At 38.8% G+C, this 20,822-nt stretch overlaps 1 protein-coding gene across 1 annotated transcript; it reads left to right on the forward strand.

Moving 5' to 3' along the window:
• The first annotated feature begins 843 nt into the window (after positions 1-843).
• LOC141330287 (GTPase IMAP family member 8-like) lies at positions 844-20,376 on the forward strand. The gene is made up of 4 exons (XM_073835514.1): positions 844-944; positions 1,235-1,281; positions 17,282-17,872; positions 18,685-20,376. Exons 3-4 carry the CDS (start codon positions 17,302-17,304, stop codon positions 19,728-19,730), a joined length of 1,617 nt encoding a protein of 538 aa, XP_073691615.1. The 5' UTR covers positions 844-944; positions 1,235-1,281; positions 17,282-17,301; the 3' UTR covers positions 19,731-20,376.
• Positions 20,377-20,822: the final 446 nt, after the last annotated feature.

Here is a 20,822-nt window from a genome sequence, read left to right on the forward strand (position 1 = left end):
TAAATGGGTATTGTTTTGGTTTGAGGACAACTTTTGATCCACTTCAATTGTTGATTACTACACACACAAAATTAATTTATCTAAATGCGCATTCACGGTTGAGAGTGCATTGTGTCTGCAGACAGAGCCTTCTCTATTTCCTGTGTATCTCTAATGAACATTGAAGCCTCACTCCGGAAAGGTGGGGTGCAGTTGTTTGAGGAAAAACAGGAAATTCCGTTTTGTTTGTCATTTCCAACTCCAGTCCTCGCGCCCTCCGCAATGATTCCAGGTCAAACGAGGGCACTGAAGTATGGTTATGCTTTTGCTTTTACCATAGTAACTGTGTTTTTACTGCATATTTGTTTTCTTTTTCTTTTCTTTTCTTTTCTTTTCTTTTCTTTTCTTTTCTTAAATCAGAAGCATAGGTATGCAGCATGAACAGCCGAACTTGTACAACAGCTGGCTTCAACTTCTCTCTTCTTTCTCCCAAGCATGCTCTGCTTTAAAGGGGCAGGGGCACAACATATCTTTCAGACTAACATCTAAATAAAATTTACATCTAGCTAACAAATTGCGTTGTGCTGGTTTCAACTCACTCCAGTCTAAACTATATTATAGAATTTACTATTGACTCCTTAATTGCAACCTACAAAAACCCATTATAAAATAAGGAATGCATTCACATGCATTTCCAGTTACAAGTCATGCCTCCCACTCTAGACCCTCCACTTTTTTTCTGAAAGTCATGTGATTTACTGAAAATCAGATGTCTGATATCTCCATTAAATACAGATCCTTTCTGATTGGCTGACATGTATCTTACATAAGATCAGTGCACTTATTTAAGCCCACAATGTAGTGGCAAAAGAACATAGCAAAAACATTTAAGAAGACAAGACACGTCTTGTATATTATATCCAGAAGAAAAACTCAGTTGCTGTTTGGAACACGGATTTCCTCAGGTTTGACTTATTTACATTTACATTAACTTCTGTTTAAACCCAACTGATCATTTTTTATTCATGGTGAAATTATTTAAATTTAATTATTTTATTATATTTTGTGATAGATGCTCAGTGCAAAAGCACTTAACGCATTTTAATTCATTAGACCTTAAAATTGGAGTATACATCTTTTTTCAATGATGCAAGAAGATGAGCCCAGATTACAACACGTTAAATTACATGTTCAATGTTTTTTTTTCCATAGAAATCCATTAATGATATTTTTAATATGCCTTAATGTTTTATAGTGACATTGAAGGACCAGACTATTAGCTAACACCTGTCAGTTCAAAAGGTAGGTTTATTTTATATACGTTCCCTTAAAAATATTTAATTTCACTTAAAAAAAGGATTCCTACCATAGCCTTCACAAAACCTAACATCCAGCACTGTTTTATCATAGGTAGAATGCAAAATATTTATACAGGCATTTCACTGAAATTAAATTCCTTCAATATTTAAACCTTTAAACCACGAGGGAAAATAAATATGATCTGTATTATTCTGACTTCCATTTCTCAGTTCTCACACTTTTGGCACGTTGTTTTCGCCAAAATATGCACGCGAAAACAACAGTTTAAAGAACTGCAAAACGTATTGACTGCGTAGAACAAATCTGAATGTGTAAAAACAAACTGTTGGAAATGTCTAAATGTGTATGTGGGGCAAAACGTTGCCGTAATAATCCGGTTATGTACAGCTCCGTCTTGCTTTTATCTGTGCTTGCACTTTTGGCACAATTCTCTCACTTACTCGGTTTTGCAAGCGTGAGAGAGGGAGGGCAGGAACACCACCTTCTTGTAGCCAATCAAATGAGGCTCTCGCAGACTCTTCATTTACTCTTATCTGATTGGTTCAGTAAACACAGAACACACCAAACTGTTATGTATTTAGTTCAGGATGTTGAAATGGTATTTTAATGTACACAATACATACAAAAAAGTAAATAAAAAAATAAAACACGATACTTTAAGTTGTGTCATTAAGCTGTGTATTCATAATGAATTTCGGGCTGTACGGTATACTTTTTAGGCAATTGTAATATTGTAATTTTGATGAAAATTTCAGATGACCTAGTATTTGCACTATGCACATGCATAATTTCACCTGTCTACTGATCAGGGACGATTAAAGGTGCCATAGAATGCATTGAGAATATATTTTAAATTGTTCTCCGATATCTACGTAGAAGGTATATGGCATAGGAAAGGGCAAAAAATCTCCAGAAATGGTTTTACAGGTCCATTTACAACCCTAGGATTTGTCCCTAGAATGAAATGCTCTGTTATTGCCTTATTTGGAAGCTTCATGAATATTAATGAGCTCTGCTCTGATTGGCTGTTTCACATAGCTGCTCATCTCTTTAGCTCGCACATGGATAAAAATATATATTTAATTAGGAGCTCTAGTCGCTTTTAATATGCGGTTTGTTGAATCTGCCGTTTTGAATCGTGGACATCTTTACTTCTTTAGTCTCATTACTGTGATGCATGTGCTCTGTGTAACATTATAATGCAGAGGAAGTGCTTCCTTACCACACAAGTTCAGCTGCTTGTCAGTGATACTCAAGATCTTTAAATCATTCGCCATCATCAGGCAGTTTTTCTCCATCATTCACCATCATCAGCGCAGTAATCTCTCTGTTTATGTGGTAAGTGAAATCTTATGTCCTGCAATGTAACAGGCTAGCGCTAGCATTAAGCTAACCGTGTCCCTTCAGTGACGTGCCTTGTTTAACTGATGTACTGACGTTACTGATGACTGGGCGATGCAAATGTTGGAGGCGTAACTATTAACGATCTCGGGAAAGTTTCGTAACAGTCGGTGTTATGCTGGAATTGACCTATTTTTCGGTGGTCTTTTGCAAACACTAGATTTACATAAGAAGAAGGAAACAATGGTGTTTGAGACTCATGTTGCGCATGTCCATGTACTGAACTGTTATTTAACTATGCTACGGTAAATACAGTTTTATGGCACCTTTACATTTTTTATACTAAAATTTGGTTCAATACAATAATTGGATTAACAGTAATATATATATTTTTTTCACTTTAACATGTTGTAATTTAAGGGGATTTTGCAAAATATCAATAAAATATTTATTAAATGTTTATCTAACTTATTCGCCATTTATTATCTGTAATACCATTGTGTAAACACTAGATGGCTGTTTAGCTCTCTATATAATCGTTGCTGTGTGTAGTCCGGTGACGCATTGCTGGCGCACATTTTCGACTTAATTCTGTCTAATAACGAGATGTCATGATGTTATGTTACGTCAAAACAACATATTTTCACGTAATAAAATGTTTTCTTGTTAAAACGACATTTGTTATTTCGTTTTATTTGAAAAGTGGACAAACGAAAATGAAGCTAGATATTTCGTATCGTGCAGCTTATTCAGCTAAAGATACCGTTTAATAATATATGATAAGTATAATTAAAATATGATCAGACTAAGTCTCTAATCCGTCAACGCATGTGACAGGAATATTTATGGATTTAATGGATGTCTAAAATATAATTTGTACTAGTTATTTGTAAGTCTATGAAATAAAACAAGAGAATCAAAACAAGCAAAAAAAAAATTGACAAATCAACGGGATCAATTTTATGAAGGATTTTATAATGAATCTCCTTAACCTTGTTAGATAGAAATACAAAATTTACTTTTGCAAAAGACAGGGCTTTCTCCAATTTGTTTGTTATAAAGGAGCTCCAGTAGAATTTTCCTCTTAAAGTAATTGTTACGTCCCTCGTTATTATCTAGGAGATTATTTGGACGCACCACACCATAGTTGCGTGTATGTTTTATAAACGGTGAAAAAAAAGTCTTTACAACAGAGAGAAAAAAAAAAGAACAAACAAACAAAGCCACCGACAACCACGTTTAGTCACAATTGTTTTTACTTATGCAATAAAGTGAAATTAAGTGTTTTAAAAACAGTGACAAGATACGTTTTGGTTTAACATCAGTGACAAGACACAACGTTTTGGTTTAACATCAGTGACAAGACACAACGTTTTGGTTTCCGCGGAACCTCAGGCAGAGAGGAAGGAGCGAAAGAGAGGTGCCAAAGGAAAAAACTTAAAAGCCCAACAAAAAAAACCCCCAACTAACTATAGTATTAAACCAACATAAGCTAGCTATCAACCAAAGATACGAAACAAAACATCTTCAGCGCACAGGACGCCATAACTAAACTATACTGACTATCAACCGAAAAAGATACATAACAGGCACCATCTCTCTAAGCCTAGTGTGTCTATACAATTAAAATCTACGTGGTGTAACATGTAGGTCGCGACCTGCTTACCTGGCTCACAACCCCTCCCGCCAGTACATGATGTTTTACACAATTGTTTGCCAAAAACGGCGCTTGATGTTAAGTATAGCGAACACACCAAGACAAAAAGGAAGCGTCACCAAAGTGACCGACATGAGCTTCCAACAATGAGCAGTCCACAAGCTAAAAGTGCAGCATTTACCAAACAACACACAGTCTCTCAGACTGGCTTCTCAAAAGAGAAAAACAGCCTTCACCGAGCAAAACCCATCGTCAGCTGGCTGATTCGAACAGGTGTGTAACTTTCCTTTATGCACCATGATTGGTGGCGCGATCCCGTGCGTCGCTGTCTTACGTCACCGGATTGACAGGCAGTTCCTCCAATCAGATTGCACACCTAAAACAAACAGTACACACAAACACACAGCTAAAAATATACAAGAACATACAGAAAACTCTTACGTAGCAGCGCACGTAACAGTAATCTTTCTCTTTGTCTGAAAATAGGGATGCCCCGATATCTGAGCTCCTGCGCGTTAAAATGCCCCGATACCAAACGCTGATACCGCAGCATGTGACAAGTCCCTATTTAGGCAAAGAAACACAGCCAACAGAACAACAGAGAGCAGAATTAAGTTATTAGAGATTAAGGAATGTCTACAAAGTGTGTACGCAATCAATATAATGTTAAACATTCAGTATTAAGGCCTTTATAGCTGATGTGCGCAGCAAAGCACGTAAAGTGGATTGAGTGCGCGGCGGCACAGATGTGCGAGCTTGCTACGTCAAATATCACTTTCTCAGAGACATCACAGGAAAGCTTGTAGGTCGTTCGGATTTATCAAAAGCGAGTAAGTAAAACAGTGCATGAGTCACTAAATGGTAGGGAGAGATAGAGCAGGAGAGAGGGAGTTGCTTGATCTTCTGTTGCATTTTTTTTTTAATTATGTTCGCTCACTTAGCGCTGCATAATTTCGAACTAAATCGTAAACAAAAAATAATCAATCATTGTCAATCTTAAGCATACACGACTTCATCTTACATAACATCAATACTTCCAATACATACACAAGTTTTGCTTGCTTCATGACTGTGTGTTTTACATTATTTCTGTTGTCTGGGAATACAAGCACGTTTCAGTTGAAACAAAACGCGACTTCTATTTCTGAAAATATCACAGTAGATTTATAATGATTTTTTTGCTGCATTCCAGCACTGAGCCGCTGCAATTGAGCAGATTGAATGTACCATAGAGCAAAACATTAAAATTAAAGAAAGAAAATAAACAGTGAAAGTGAAACTTTGAAAAAAAAAAAAAAACTCTTCCACATTAACAAGCAGAATCACCAAAGAAGAAAATCATAATTTTTAAGCAACCATTAGTGGTCAGTGTTTGTATTAGTTGGTCTCTTGACCCTTACATTTTTGACATTACATTTTGTTTGGTCGCTCTATTTGAGTTAAAACAGCCAGACTAGCCAAGAGCACAAGCCATCAGGTCATGATTATGTTTTAACATGATCATTATTTGACCTGAATCATTAAACTATTATTTTTTTGGCCAGAAATGACACAGGCGTCTCCTAAAAGATAATAAGACGATGCACAAGGGGCATCATTGTGGGAAGAAAAAAAAATAAAAAATTAATAGTTCCAGTGGCTACAGTGCAAAGTATTATTAAAAAAATCCAAGACATTCCGCACTGTGAAAAATCTAAGAGGACGAAGTCAGAAGCCAAACGTGACACCTGTGCTGGCCAGGAGGATAGTGAGAGAGATAAAAATATATATATATCCAAGGATCACCACCAAGGCCATCCTAATGAATCTGGACTCTGCTGGTGGCAACATCTCATGGCAGACAGTCCAACAGAAACTTCAAACCGCTGGGTTCCACGAACGCAGACCAAGGAGGACACCACTTCTCCAAATAAGGCACACAAAAAGCCCGCTTGGCCTTTGCAAATGCTCATCTGGACAAAGGAGAAGTCTTCTGGTCTTTTGCTTTTTGGTCAGATGAAACAAAAATGTAATTGTTTGGCCACAATGATGTAGCCTTCATTTGGTGTAAAAATGGAGAAGCCTTCAATCCTAAGAACACCATCCCAATTGTCAAACATGGTGGTGGGAACCTAATGTTTTGGGGTTGTTTTTCAGCCGGTGGACCAGGGAACCTTATCACAGTAAACGGCACCATGAAAAAGGAGAAATACATAAAAATTCTTAACAACAACATCAGGCAGTCTGCAGAGAAACTTGGCCTTGGGCACCAGTGGACATTTCAACATGACAACGACCCAGAACACACAGCAAAAGTGGTGAAGAAATGGTTATCGGACAAAACATTAACGTTTTGCAGTGGCCCAGCCAGAGTCCTGACTTAAATCCAATTGAGAATCTGTGGAGGGAGCTAAAGATCAGGGTGATGGCAAGGAGACCCTCCAAACTGAAAGAGTTAGAGCTCATCTCTAAAGATGAACGGGCAAAAATATTCTTCATGTCTGTGTGTCTTAATTAAAGAATCTTTTTTCTTTTTCTTTTATCAAAACACATTTTAAAGACATCTGCCTGATTATAGATATTACACTCTAAAAAGTGCTGGGTTATTTTTGTAAACACATTGCTGGGTTAATTGTGCTGGGTCAAAATTCTGGGTTGTTTGAGGCACTGTAAACACACAGTTGGGTTGATCATGCTGGGTCTTTCACTATGAACACCTGGGTTGGGTTATTTTGACCCAACCGGTTTGTTTATTTTTTTCACTTCATCGAACATTCTGGATTCTACACTCGTCTCCTCGCCAGGCGGTCACGCACCTCGCAGCAAGCAGGATTAAGGTAAATTAATAATATGATTATATAATTATTTACCTTTATTTTTAATAAGTTGTGTTTTAGAGCACATGGTTTCACTGTTTAATGCAATATTTGATATGTCGCTGTGCGGGGTTGCCGTTTTATTCCGTGAATGACGAACATTGTAACTTAAGCAGCCTAGCGATGTACTTTTTTGCCTCAACAATCGCTTTATTGTTATATAAAGTGTGTGTGTGTGTGTGTGTGTGTGTGTGTAGTGTTATTTGTATAACTTACAGTATACATATGGCCTTTATTTTAACGCCTTATGGAAAGAGTAGGTCAGAAATACGGGGGTAAGTTCCTTTACTGTCTGCATACTGTATGGCTTTGTAATGTTTTGTCAAAATTAGATAATTTCATACAAAAATTGATCTTTTAAGGGCATATTTTCTCAAGTAAATGTCTGCGACGTGCCGAATCCAACAATAGATCCATATGTTTTATGTTGAGCATTTTCGCGCTTTTTTTCCTTGAGGTAACTTATCTGCATTAGCTAAAACGCTATGTCCCTTACTTTAATAATGTTAAACCACAATATGACAGGTATGTACTATTGTTTATTACTTAAATGTAATGTTGTCTTAGCTACAGTATGTTATGTTAGACTTAATCTCTCGTGGTGTATGTGGCCGTTCACATGTCGCGTTTTTTGCGCATATACGCTCATAATGGAAGCTCGTTTTTTCCAGGCGCGGGACATGGTTGCTTAGTAACGGCAGACGCCATGGGAGAGCAAGCTGCGTTTTGTTAAGAATGAGAAAGCGACGCGTCTTGCGTTTTCACGCGTTTTTAGGCGCGGCATGCGGTCAAACCCTTACTCTTCCTCTATTTTAGTGAATGCCTGTGTTGCATTACAAACTAGGAGACCAGTATAAACCTTAAACTTATTGAACCACATTTTGTTATGTATGTGATAGTGTCATTCCTCCCAGTGCCTGTAGGTGGCACCACTACGTTATTAATTATTAGTAGTTGTGTTCCTTAAAATAAATCAAGTGAAGAAGTTAAGTACCCCGTTGTGGCTGTGTCATCTTTCATAGGACATTCAAGAGTCTATACTAAATGTTATAATAGTGAGAACATAACATATTTGGCGACGAGGTGGATTAATTTTCCATGGACCTACCACAGTGAATCGTGAGTAGTTAGGCGCACCTGAACTTTACTTCCCTGCGTAGCTAAAGTGAGCTAGGTTAGCTAGAATGGCTGCTACTATAGGCCATATGGAAGCTTTTGATGAAAGCGTTGAACCATGGACCACCTATATTGAACGATTCGAGCACTTTGTAGAAGCTAACAGTATTGATTCTGACAAGAAAGTGCCTGTGCTACTCAGCGTGATCGGAGGGAAAACATACGGATTGCTCCGAAGTCTGATCGCGCCGGACAAGCCGAGAGAGAAGAGTTTCAAACAGATCACAGACACGCTACAGCAGCATTTTTCTCCGAAGCCCCTGATCATCGCGGAGCGTTTTCGTTTCCACCGGCGGAGTCAGGAGGAAAGCGAGTCGGTGACACAGTATGTTGCAGTGCTTAGAGGATTGTCAGAGCACTGTGAATTCGGGGGTCATTTGGATGATGCACTTCGCGATAGATTCGTGTGTGGTTTGAAGAGTGAGGCTACACAAAAGCGCTTGTTGACTGAAACTACACTGACATTTCAGAGAGCGGTGGAATTGGCGGTGTCCATGGAAACAGCGTCACGCGAAGCGCATCAACTCAGCGGATCACTGACGGTAAATGCACTGTCTTTATCAAAGATTAAGACTGCAAACAAATGTAAACGATGTGGAAAGGATAACCATAATGATGAAGACTGTTGGTTTAAGGACAAAAATTGTAATAATTGTGGGAAAAAAGGCCATATCAGTCGCGTTTGCAGGAAGAGTAGCGATTATAGAAAAACAAAGAGTGGAAACAGAGCAAAAGCCGCACGGCCAACAAAAGAAACTAAGCAGAAAGGCTATGTAAAAAAAGGAAGTGTACACCACCTTCATGCTGATGCAGTATCCAGTGGTGATGAAACTGACTCTGATTTAGCTCTGTATAAACTGTCACAGCCAGGAGAAAAGTCCAGTATCATGGTGAAACCAGAAGTTGAAGGACTACCACTTGAAATGGAACTGGACACGGGGGCAGCAGTCTCTTTGATTTCAACAGAGACTTATGATAGAATACTGAAACATCTGCCCTTATGCTCAACTGACATTGTTCTTCGAACATATACAGGACAAGCATTACGCCCTGAAGGTGTAATTGATGTTCATGTAAAAATGGGTAAACAGACGGCTGTTCTTCCATTGTATGTTGTGCATGGAGATTATCCACCACTCTATGGCAGGGAATGGCTGCGTCAGATTAAGCTCAACTGGAAAGAAATAAGAATAGTCCAACTGAAAACGCTAGAAGCTGTTCTGCAAAAACATACTGCTGTTTTCTCTAAACAATTAGGGGAAATGAAGAGTATAAAAGCTAAAATAACGCTGAAACCTGAACATAAGCCCAAGTTTTGTCAGCCCAGAGTAGTCCCTTATGCTCTGCGTCCAAAAGTTGAAGCGGAGCTGAACCGTCTCACTGAAATGGGAGTTTTGACACCGGTGCAGTACAGCGAATGGGCTACCCCAATAGTCCCTGTTATAAAGAAAAATGGAGCAGTACGCATCTGTGGGGACTTTAAGGTGACAATAAACCCCGTCCTTCACACTGAACACTATCCGTTACCACGTATTGAGGACCTCTTCGCTTCGTTAGCGGGAGGACAATGTTTCAGTAAACTGGACTTGTCGCATGCTTACCTCCAAATGAGGGTTGAGGAGAACTCCACAAAGTTCCTCACAATTTCCACACAAAAAGGGCTATTCCAGTATACTCGTCTTCCATTTGGGATCGCCTCCGCCCCAGCTATATTTCAGAGAGCTATGGACCAAATATTGCTAGGTCTTCCTAATGTCCATTGCTATCTGGATGATATTCTTGTTATCGGGCGGACTGAAGCTGAACACTTGGAAAACCTGGATGCAGTCCTTGGACGCCTAGAGGAGTTTGGCTTGCATGTTGAAAGAGGGAAATGTGACTTCTTCAAGGACTCACTGGAATATCTGGGTCACATAATTGACGCCGAAGGTTTGCACAAGTCGCCTGAAAAAGTAAGTGCAATTGTCAATGCTCCAACCCCATCAAACATCACACAGCTGAGATCATTCCTTGGCCTGTTAAACTATTATGGGAGATTCATACCTAATTTGGCGACTATAGTGAATCCTTTGAATACCCTGCTGTGCAAAGGGAAGCGCTGGCAGTGGTCTGCAGAGTGCAATGCTGCATTTAAGAAGGCAAAGGAACAACTAGTGTCGCAAAACGTCTTGACACACTACGACCCACAGAACCCAATTCGGCTTGCATGTGACGCATCACCTTATGGCATTGGTGCCGTCATTTCACACATGTTACCCAGCGGTGAAGAAAAGCCAATAGCTTTTGCATCGCGCACACTTAGCAAGGCAGAACAGAATTATGCGCAGATTGAGCGCGAGGCTTTAGCAATTGTGTTCGGAGTCAGGAAATTCCATCAGTATCTCTACGGACGGAAATTCACGCTCTTCACAGATCACCGCCCCCTTACTACGATTTTTGGACCACAAAATGGAATTCCATCTATGGCGGCGGCACGTATGCAAAGGTGGGCATTGCTTTTGTCTGCGCACAACTACACCATCGAGTACAAAAGAGCTGAACATCACGCAAATGCTGATGGTCTTTCCCGTCTGCCATTGCAAGTGGAACATCGAGAGAAGCAGGATGCTGTAGAGCTGTTCTACCTCGAACAAGTGGGGAAGCTCCCTGTCAGTGCCACAGATATTCGACGAGAGACTATGAGCGACTCTATTCTGTCTACGGTTGTCGAAATGGTTCTGAAAGGGACTCAAGCTATCAGCCTGACTGATAATAATGAACTCTTACCGTTCATCTCCAAGCGAAGTGAACTGTCTGTCCAACATGGGTGCTTAATGAGGGGTATGAGAGTTGTTGTTCCCCACAAACTACGGAAAAAAGTGTTGGAGGAACTGCACACTGGCCACCCAGGAATTGTCAGAATGAAAGCTATTGCTCGTAGCTATGTGTGGTGGCCGGGTCTTGATGCTGACATTGAACTGCAAGTGAAAATGTGTCAGTCATGTCAACAAATACAGAAAATGCCATCCCAAGCACCCCTCCATCCATGGGAGTGGCCAAGCAAACCATGGGAGCGCATACATGTAGATTTTGCTGGGCCATGTGAGGGTCACATGTACCTAGTTGTGGTCGATGCGCATTCAAAGTGGCCTGAGGTACAAATGATGACATCAACGACAGCAGAAAAAACGATTGAAGTTTTGAGGAGCCTTTTCAGTCATTATGGTCTGCCCGAAATCCTGGTGAGTGACAATGGACCACAATTTGTCTCTCAGGAGTTTGCAAATTTCCTGAAGGCCAACCATGTGAAACATATTCGTTCTGCTCCATATCATCCGTCAACGAACGGGCAGGCAGAGAGGTTTGTTCAGTCGCTAAAACAAGCACTGAAGGTTTCTAGGGGCTCTTCTACTCTTAAAAAAAGGCTGGAAACATTCTTGCTGACATACCGCAACACACCACATCCAACGACAAAAGAGTCCCCTTCCTTATTGTTTTTGGGACGCCTGTTGCGCACACGTCTTGATGCCTTAAAACCCAGTGTGAAAGCTGCCGTACGGCACTCCCAGGTCTCTCAGGTTCTCCGCCGAGCTGGTCGTTCGAGGCCTAGACAGTTCGGAGTAGGTGATGCTGTGCTGGCGCGTGATTACAGGGGGAGAGAGAGATGGACATCAGGAGTGGTGACGGCTCAAAGTGGTCCAGTATCTTATACTGTGGATGTAGGTACTTCTGAGGAATGGAGGCGTCATGCTGATCAACTTTTGTCCATTCCAAAACAAACAGCTGAAACTCTGCCAACAGAATTACCTGATAACAAGAATGTGTCTGTTCCTGTGCAGACCACTGCCGATGCCACTGTTTCTGTACCACTATCAAGGGAACAAGATGTTAACCGTGACGTATCAGAAGAGTGTCAGACAAAGTATGACAGTACACCAACACAGGTCAGACGTTATCCGGCAAGAGTGATTAAACCACCCAACCGTCTGACATTATAGGATGATGGAAATTGCTGGAATGAACAATAATTAGTTATGTTAGTGAGCCTGTTCCGATATGGGGCAGAATAATCCCCGAACTGGCTCGAGGCAAGAGGCAGTCTACCCTCTACCTCTAGAGTAGAATAGGTAAAAGCATTATAGTTGTGTTTTTGAAAATGTTTTGGAGTTGTTTCTGATTAAGAGGGGAGGAGATGTTATGTATGTGATATTGTCATTCCTCCCAGTGCCTGTAGGTGGCACCACCACGTTATTAATTATTAGTAGTTGTGTTCCTTAAAATAAATCAAGTGAAGAAGTTAAGTACCCCGTTGTGGCTGTGTCATCTTTCATAGGACATTCAAGAGTCTATACTAAATGTTATAATAGTGAGAACATAACACATTTCTTTTTCAGATTTTATCAGATTTCACAAGACTTTAGGAAGCTATATCCAGAGGCAGACTTTTTGAAGACTGGGACATTCCTGGGTGACATGACTTAAGGTAAGCTTTTTCTTATAATATGTCAATCTATAAAAACAATATGCAACTGTATTTGACACACATCAACTGGTAAATACAATGGTACAGTAACACTTAACTAGTTGCTTATTAGCTTGTATATTGGCTGTTAATTAGTACTTATGAAGCACAAACTGATGCCTTATTCTGCATGAGCATATTCTACATCCCTGAATCTGACCCCCTACCTAAACTTAACCTGCAGTAGTTGAATGAGGGTGGGAATTAATTTGCATTATTTAAAGGAATGAAGAAATCTTCATATGAAAGTGTTTCAGTTTGTTGTTTTGATTATAAAATATGTTTCACAGTTTGCATATTATTCCTATGGTTTAGATGCTAAAGGGGAAAGTGCTTTCAAAGTCCTGCCCACTCTGGATAAAAGGTCTTCAGACCCACAACCACGGAATCACGGAGGCCATTCATTGACGTACAACCTGTAAGTTTTGTTTTACGTTTTCTGCTCTAATAAGGGTATATATATATATATATATATATATATATATATATATATATATATATAAACACAGTGGTGGCCAAAATTATTATAACAGTTGTATTTTCACCAGCTAAAAAATGATTTTAAGTCAGTGTTTGTTATCTTTTGCTGTAGTGTGTCAGTAAGAAATATCAGTTTACATTTCCAAACATTCATTTTGCCTTTAATTGTGATAATCCAGTGAGGTTTTTGTTTGCACAACAGCCAATCCTCCACACAGAGATCTGATCTCATCATCATCCAGTCTGTCTGGAATGACATGAAGAAACAGAATAAACTGAGACAGACTAAATCCAGAAGAACTGTGACAACGTCTCCAAGATGCTTCAAGAGACCTACCTGCAAAGCTACCTGAAAAATTTTGTGCAAGTGCACCTAGTGTAGGGCAAAAGCTGCTTTAAACGCAAAAGGATGGTCAAACCAAATGTTGATTTAATTTAGTTAATCAAGGTTAATTGATTAAGAACATTTATTTATGACATTATTTTTGACAGCATCATTTTATGACATTTTTAGACAAGTGCTTAAAACTTTTAACAGTACTGTAGCTTTGCAGTTAGGTCTCTTGAAGCATCTTGGAGATGCTGTCACAGTTCTTCTGGATGATGATGAGAACAGATGCTGTGTGGATCACTGGCTGTTTTGCAAACAAAAATGTCACTGGATTATCACAATTAATGGCAAAATGAATGGAAATGTAAACCGATATTTCCTACTGACACACTACAGCAAAAGAGAAATCACTGACTTAAAACCTTATTTAGCTGGTGAAAATACTAGTGTTCTAATAATTTTGACCACAACTGTATGAAAAGTTGAGAAGCAAAATGAGCATTTATTTCATGCCTCTGTGTTTATGTTCATAAAATACACTTAACTTAAAATGTTAGTTATGTTGCAAGACTAAATGCCGTATAATTAATAGGTGGGGACCAACATGGTGGATTTGAGCCTTGGGATGAGACAACAACATTTCTAGACCTTCGCCATTGTTCCAGGCCATGCCATTGAAGCCGACTTGTTGCCTGGGAATTTCTCCAGCTTGCAGTATATCATATTGATGGGCATAAGTCTTCATGTGTGAAGTTTTTGAGGGCAAAAGTTTTTTTTTTTTTTTGGCCACTTGTAACATGTTTTAAATTGTAAGTATTGTCTGGTGGACTCTTTGTTTGGCTTAGTTTTAATGGCACAATGTTTGGAATGATTCTAATGTGGTAATAATTAATTTTTGAGTGTTCTGCTGCTGCAATGTTGACATAAAGAATAGGAATATATTGTGCCTTCTTTACAGTTTTGTGTTTAAAAGAAACTGATCTACTAAAACCGTTATTTGTGTCTGTAAGGGTTGGACAAAATGTGAGACAGCTGCACCTATTTGAAAACTGTATTAAAAAGAAATATGAAAACTCATTAAATTGACATTTACAGATTAATTTTTTTGTGTTGTGTAACTGTATTACAGAAAAACAATAATAATTTTACATTCTTTTGTGATTTATATATTATTATTGGTAAATATAAAGGTAGCAAGGCAATTAGACAACAAATAACCCAATATTTAGGTAGTTTTTAACCCAGCAACACAGTTAATCTGACCCACTGGTTGGGTCAAATAAACAACCCAGCATTTTGGGTCAAATGATTTAACCCAGCACTTGGGTCAAAACAACCCAACGCGTGTTCTGTCCCATAGTTACCCAGCAGCTGGGTTATGGTTGGGTTATTTTTTAACCCAGCACTTTTTAGAGTGTATGATGTTGACATAACCAGTAAAGAAAACCTAACTCTGTTAAATAGGTCACTACATAAAGGTGAATGTCAAAATGTCAAAACATAATCAAGGCCACATGCTCAGCTTTCCTCTGGGTTTTCTGGCTGTTATAACTCTGTTACAGTAGCCAAACAAAACCAAACATTAATGTTAAATGTTAAACATATATGTGACCATGGACCACAAAACCAGTCATAAGGTTAAATTTTCCAAAACTGAGATATATACATCACGTGAAAGCTCAATAAATAAGCTTTCTATTGATATATGGTTTGTTAGGATAGGACAATATTTGGCCGAGATACATCTATTTGAAAATCTGGAATCTAAGGGTGCAAAAAAATCAAAATACTGAGAAAATCACCTTTGAAGTTCTCCAAATTAAGTTCATAACAATGCATATTACCAATCAAAAATTACATTTTGATATATTTATAGTATGAATTTTACAAAAAATCTTCATAGACATGATCTTTACTTAATTTCCTAATGATTTTTGGCATAAAAGAAAAATCTAGAATTTTGACCCATACAATGTATTTTTGGCTATTGCTACAAATATACCCCAGCGACTTAAGACTGGTTTTGTGCTCCAGGGTCACATATAAGGGTCAAAAGACCAACTAATGCAAACATTGATGGTTGCTCAGAAATTGTGATTTTTCTCCTTTGGCGATTGTGTTGGTAACATCAAGTGTCTTCAAGAATGATCAATCATCACTTAATTAATCACTAATTATGTCATTAACTTTAACTCTGCTTCAGTGTTAATTTTAACACTCTTATTTTAACACTTTTGGGCCTGGTTTCACATACAGGCCTTAGACTAAACCAGGATTAGGCCATAGTTCAAACGGGACATTTAAGTCATTTTTATAAACATGCCTTTGAAAAAAAAAAAAAAACATTACTGGCATGCATCTAGAAACAAAACAAAGACACTGATACATTTTAAGATTAGTCAGTGCAAGTTTTTATTTTTACCTGAAAAAGCTCAGACTTACATTTTAGTCTGGGACTAGGCTTAAGCCTTGTCTGTAGTGTAGACTTAAAGGAGAACTCCGGTGTGATTTTGACCTAAAGTGTATTGAATCATGATACCGAGTGTAAACGTACCTTGCATATCTCATCTCGTCTTGTCCACTGCTGTCCGAAATCTGGGGTCAGTTAGCCGATGCTCACAACAGCTTGTCAATGAAAGTCAATCGGGCATCGAAGGAGCCATGTAAATAAATCACTGTTTTACGCCATTTACGAGGCACAAAGTAGCTCCACACTTCATTGGTAGACTTCCAAGGGCCCTGACATTTAAAACGAGACATTGAGAACTTAGAAAAAGCACCGGTAGTTTATTTACAAGTAGATTTATACAGACAGTAACCGCAAGAAGTTTAGCGGCCGCCGCCATCTTAAATGTAGTCACGATAAGTCGAGTGTCGAGCACCAAGGAAACTACAACCTGATACGTTGATAAGCTGATAAATTCCTTGGTGCTCGACACTCGACTTATCGTGACTACATTTAAGATGGCGGCGGGCGCTAAACTTCTTGCAGTTACTGTCTGTATAAATCTACTTGTAAATAAACTACCGGTGCTTTTTCTAAGTTCTCAATGTCTCGTTTTAAATGTCAGGGCCCTTGGAAGTCTACCAATGAAGTGTGGAGCTACTTTGTGCCTCGTAAATGGCGTAAAACAGTGATTTATTTACATGGCTCCTTCGATGCCCGATTGACTTTCATTGACAAGCTGTTGTGAGCATCGGCTAACTGACCCCAGATTTCGGACAGCAGTGGACAAGACGAGATGAGATATGCAAGGTACGTTTACACTCGGTATCATGATTCAATACACTTTAGGTCAAAATCACACCGGAGTTCTCCTTTAAATAAACTCCTGGGAGATCTGAGAGAATGAAAAACCTGCTCTGTGAAATTCCTCCTATTGTAAAGTCATGCAATGTGTAATCTCCTGTCACAGATCCACATGCAATGTGAACACAGCAGCAACTGAATGCTACCCCAGATAGCCATGCAGTAGGAAAACAACAGTGATCTGACACTTTGAAAATCGTGCAGTGTGAACTCTGCATTGCCTGTACAATAATTCCATTCTACCATTCAATTTTGAGCATACAGATGGCATAATCACATGTGTTGTGGTGTTTTTCATTACTACTGTTGTTACCATATTTTTATTCTTTAGTTTCAGGTCACACATCAAAAATGAAACCAACTGTAAACATTGTGTTACTTGGGAAAAAGGGAGCTGGGAAAAGTGCAGCAGGAAACACAATACTAGGACCAGAAGCGTTCGTATCAAAGAAGAGCTCGAAATTAGTCACACGAGATGTTGTTGTCAAATCTAAAACTCTCTTTGACATGCTAGTCAATGTTTACGACACACCAGGATTCTGTGATGCAGAGCTGAGTGAAGGAGAATTTGACCAGATGATCAATGAAAAGATTCTTCAGAAATGTGAATCAGATCTCTGTGTGTTTCTGCTGGTCGTCAAAGCTGACAGTTTCGCTGAAGAAGACAGAAAAACTGTGAAAAAGATTGAGACGCTCCTGGGAAAAAGTCGCTTGGATAAAACCTGGATTCTCTTCACCAAAGGAGACGAACTGCAGGAAGAAAACATGACAATAAAAGAATTTTTGGACGAGTCTGAACCCTTCAAGGAGCTTGTAGCAAAATATAATCAGAGATATCATGTGTTCAACAACAAGACAGAATGTACCAGCCAAGTTAGAATGCTGCTTACGAAATTTTTCCAGAGGTCATTGGGCTTAAATGGTAAGTTGTTTTAGAATTAAATGTGTTTTCATGTTTGTGGATCATATTGTTTGTAAACTTCTCAGATTTTTGTTGGTAAAGGTCTCAGATTTGTCGCATTCTTTTGAATTTCACATCTACATGCACAGATGCAGGCGAACAAATTTGTAAAGTAGTACACTTCCCAAATATATTTAATAAGGGTATTACAGTTGTTTGATACAGATTGTAAGAAAACAGATTTTTGAAAGCTATTCCTAAAGATACAGTACGGGAATATGACTTTAAGGCATTTTTAAATCAAAAATGATCATTCTGTCATCAATTACTCAACCCCATGTTATTCAAAATGTGCATGACTTTTGTTCATCTCAGTGCATACATGAGTTAATTTTAAATAGTTTCTCAACTTTGCCGTCATAATATTTAATCATCCATAGAAATCTATGTAATGAACATATTAGTCCAAATAAATAGAACGATTTAAACCATGTCTACTGAAGGGGCACAATGGCTTTTTATGATGAACACATTTCATTTAGTTGTTTATTCACATATAAACATTTATCAATGCAAATATAGTGGTAAATGGCAGCTCAAATGTGCTTGATGCACTCAATGTGGTTTGATTTATTGTGGATATTGATGTGTTTAATTTGGGTCCTGTATACAAGAAGTGGTCAGTCATTTTATTTGAAAGTATTGACGACGTGCATTTTAATAGAAACCAATTGCCTTCTTCATTGTTGATGGCAATGGCTGTGTTCATGGGTATGAATTTATGGATTATTTAAGACTTACACCTCTGCCTTTTTTTTTTCTCTTTTATTTAGCATCAGATGGAGGGGTGCTGACCAGACTGATTCCTAAAAGCAGAACAAACACTGATGATGAACAGCAGACTCTTGTGACCAATCCTTCATCCAGAAGGATTGTTCTTCTGGGCAAAAGTGGTGTTGGGAAAAGTGCAGCTGGAAACACAATACTGGGGCAGAAGATGTTTAAGTCTGAGCAGACAATGATTTCCGTAACCAGTAAATGTTCAATAGAGCAGGCCACTGTCTCTGGCAGATCTGTGTCTGTAGTTGACACTCCTGGATTCTTTGACACCCAGATGAAACGTAAAGACTTAAAGGAAGAGATCGCAAGAAGTGTTTATTTATCCAGTCCTGGACCTCATGCTTTTCTCATTGTGTTTCCTGTGATTGGGAGATTCACTGAGCAGGAGGAGGAGATCCCTGAACTCATTGAAATAATGTTTGGAGAGGAGGTTCTAAAATACTCCATCATTCTCTTCACTCATGGAGATCTGTTGGAAAAAGATATAAAGAAAGTTGTTCAAGGGAACAGTAGATTAAGACATCTTTTTCAAAAATGTGAAGGCAGATATCACATCTTCAACAACAAAAATGAAAAAAGCAGAGAGCAGGTGGACAATCTACTGCAGATGATTGACAAAATGATAGAGCAGAATGGAGGTTACTACAGTAATCAGATGTTTGAAGATGCTTACCGTTTCAGACAAGAGAACGAAAAGAGGCAACTGGAAAAGAAAGAACAGATAATACAACAGGAGGAGGAAAAAAGTGACCCTCATTTTCAGCAATTTTATGAACAGTACATGGGTAGGTTTGGTTTTTTAGGTTTTGCTTTGGGAGCATTTACTGAAGCGGTTGAAGCTGTTGGTAAAGCTGTTAAAGCTACTGGTGAAGTTGTTGTAGCTGCTAGTAAAGCTGTTGGTAAAGCTGTTGGTGAAGCTGTTGTAGCTACTGGTAAAGCTGTTGGTAAAGCTGTTGAAGCTACTGGTGAAGCTGTTGTAGCTGTTGGTAAAGCTGTTGGTAAACCTGTTGTAGCCCTTATTCGTTTTTTTAAATCATAACACGGGACAGATTGTAATACATATATATATATAAATATATACGTAGATGCCTCATTGGACCGCTCCAAGCACGTAGATGTGTCCGCCATATTGGTATAACAATATACAACACATACAACAATATATAACACATTTTGCACATATGCAGTATACACAAGGAATACAGGTAAATGTTAGAACTGACTGCAGTTGCAATAATCAGTGAAGTATAATGGCGTTTAGAGGTTGCATTAGATTTCAACATTGTCCGTCATAAAAATTCCTTCACAATCTACTATTAGTCATCATGTAAATGTTTTACACTTTAATTATAATGACATTTAAGTGCTTTTATTTTTGTTCACATTTTCATTTTTAATCTTGAATATACAGGACTGTCTGGATTTGAACTGTTTTCCTAGAGTGTTCTCCCCCTCACATGGACTTATGTTTGTTTCTCCCTTTGTCTCCCCCTGTTGTTCTGTGTGTATTGGTTTGTTCTTGCCCTAATTTGGACTTCCCCCTGTTAGTTTGTTACACCTGACTTGTTAATTTGTCACACCCCCTGCCACACATATTTAAGTCGTTTGTACCCACAGTTTTATTGTCCGTTGTTAAAGTTTTGTCGTGTTTGTTCCGTTTTTATTTAATAAATCAATGTTATTTAGCATTCCTGCTTCTCTGTTTCGCTCTGGATCCTCATTCCCCGCATGGCGTTACAAGGACAAGCATAGGTTAATGGATTTATTAATTTATAAAGAGAAGAGGTGAACAGAGAGGTGTACATCACTCTTCATGTTCAACACCACAACTCAGAGTGACAGCAGATGTCAATAAAACAACAAAAAACAATAGTTGTCACAGATTGGCCAGTCTCACATACAAGCACACACCACTCACCTCTCAGTGTCCGGGCTCGTTCCTACGAAGCGGACTCATTGTGATTCTCTCTAACGGTGCGTTCACACTGTCACGTAGCGAGCGGGGCGAAGCGAGCGTTTTCAATTCATCCATGTGGAAGTTGAGCGTAAACGGTCGCGTGGTGCATTTTGGGATTGGAAGCGTTGCGGAGAAAGCGTTGAGAGCGGCTGAGAGCGTCAAAAGGTTGGGCAT

The sequence above is a fragment of the Garra rufa genome, chromosome 1, assembly GCF_049309525.1.
Source record: "Garra rufa chromosome 1, GarRuf1.0, whole genome shotgun sequence".
Taxonomy (NCBI): Eukaryota; Metazoa; Chordata; class Actinopteri; order Cypriniformes; family Cyprinidae; genus Garra; species Garra rufa.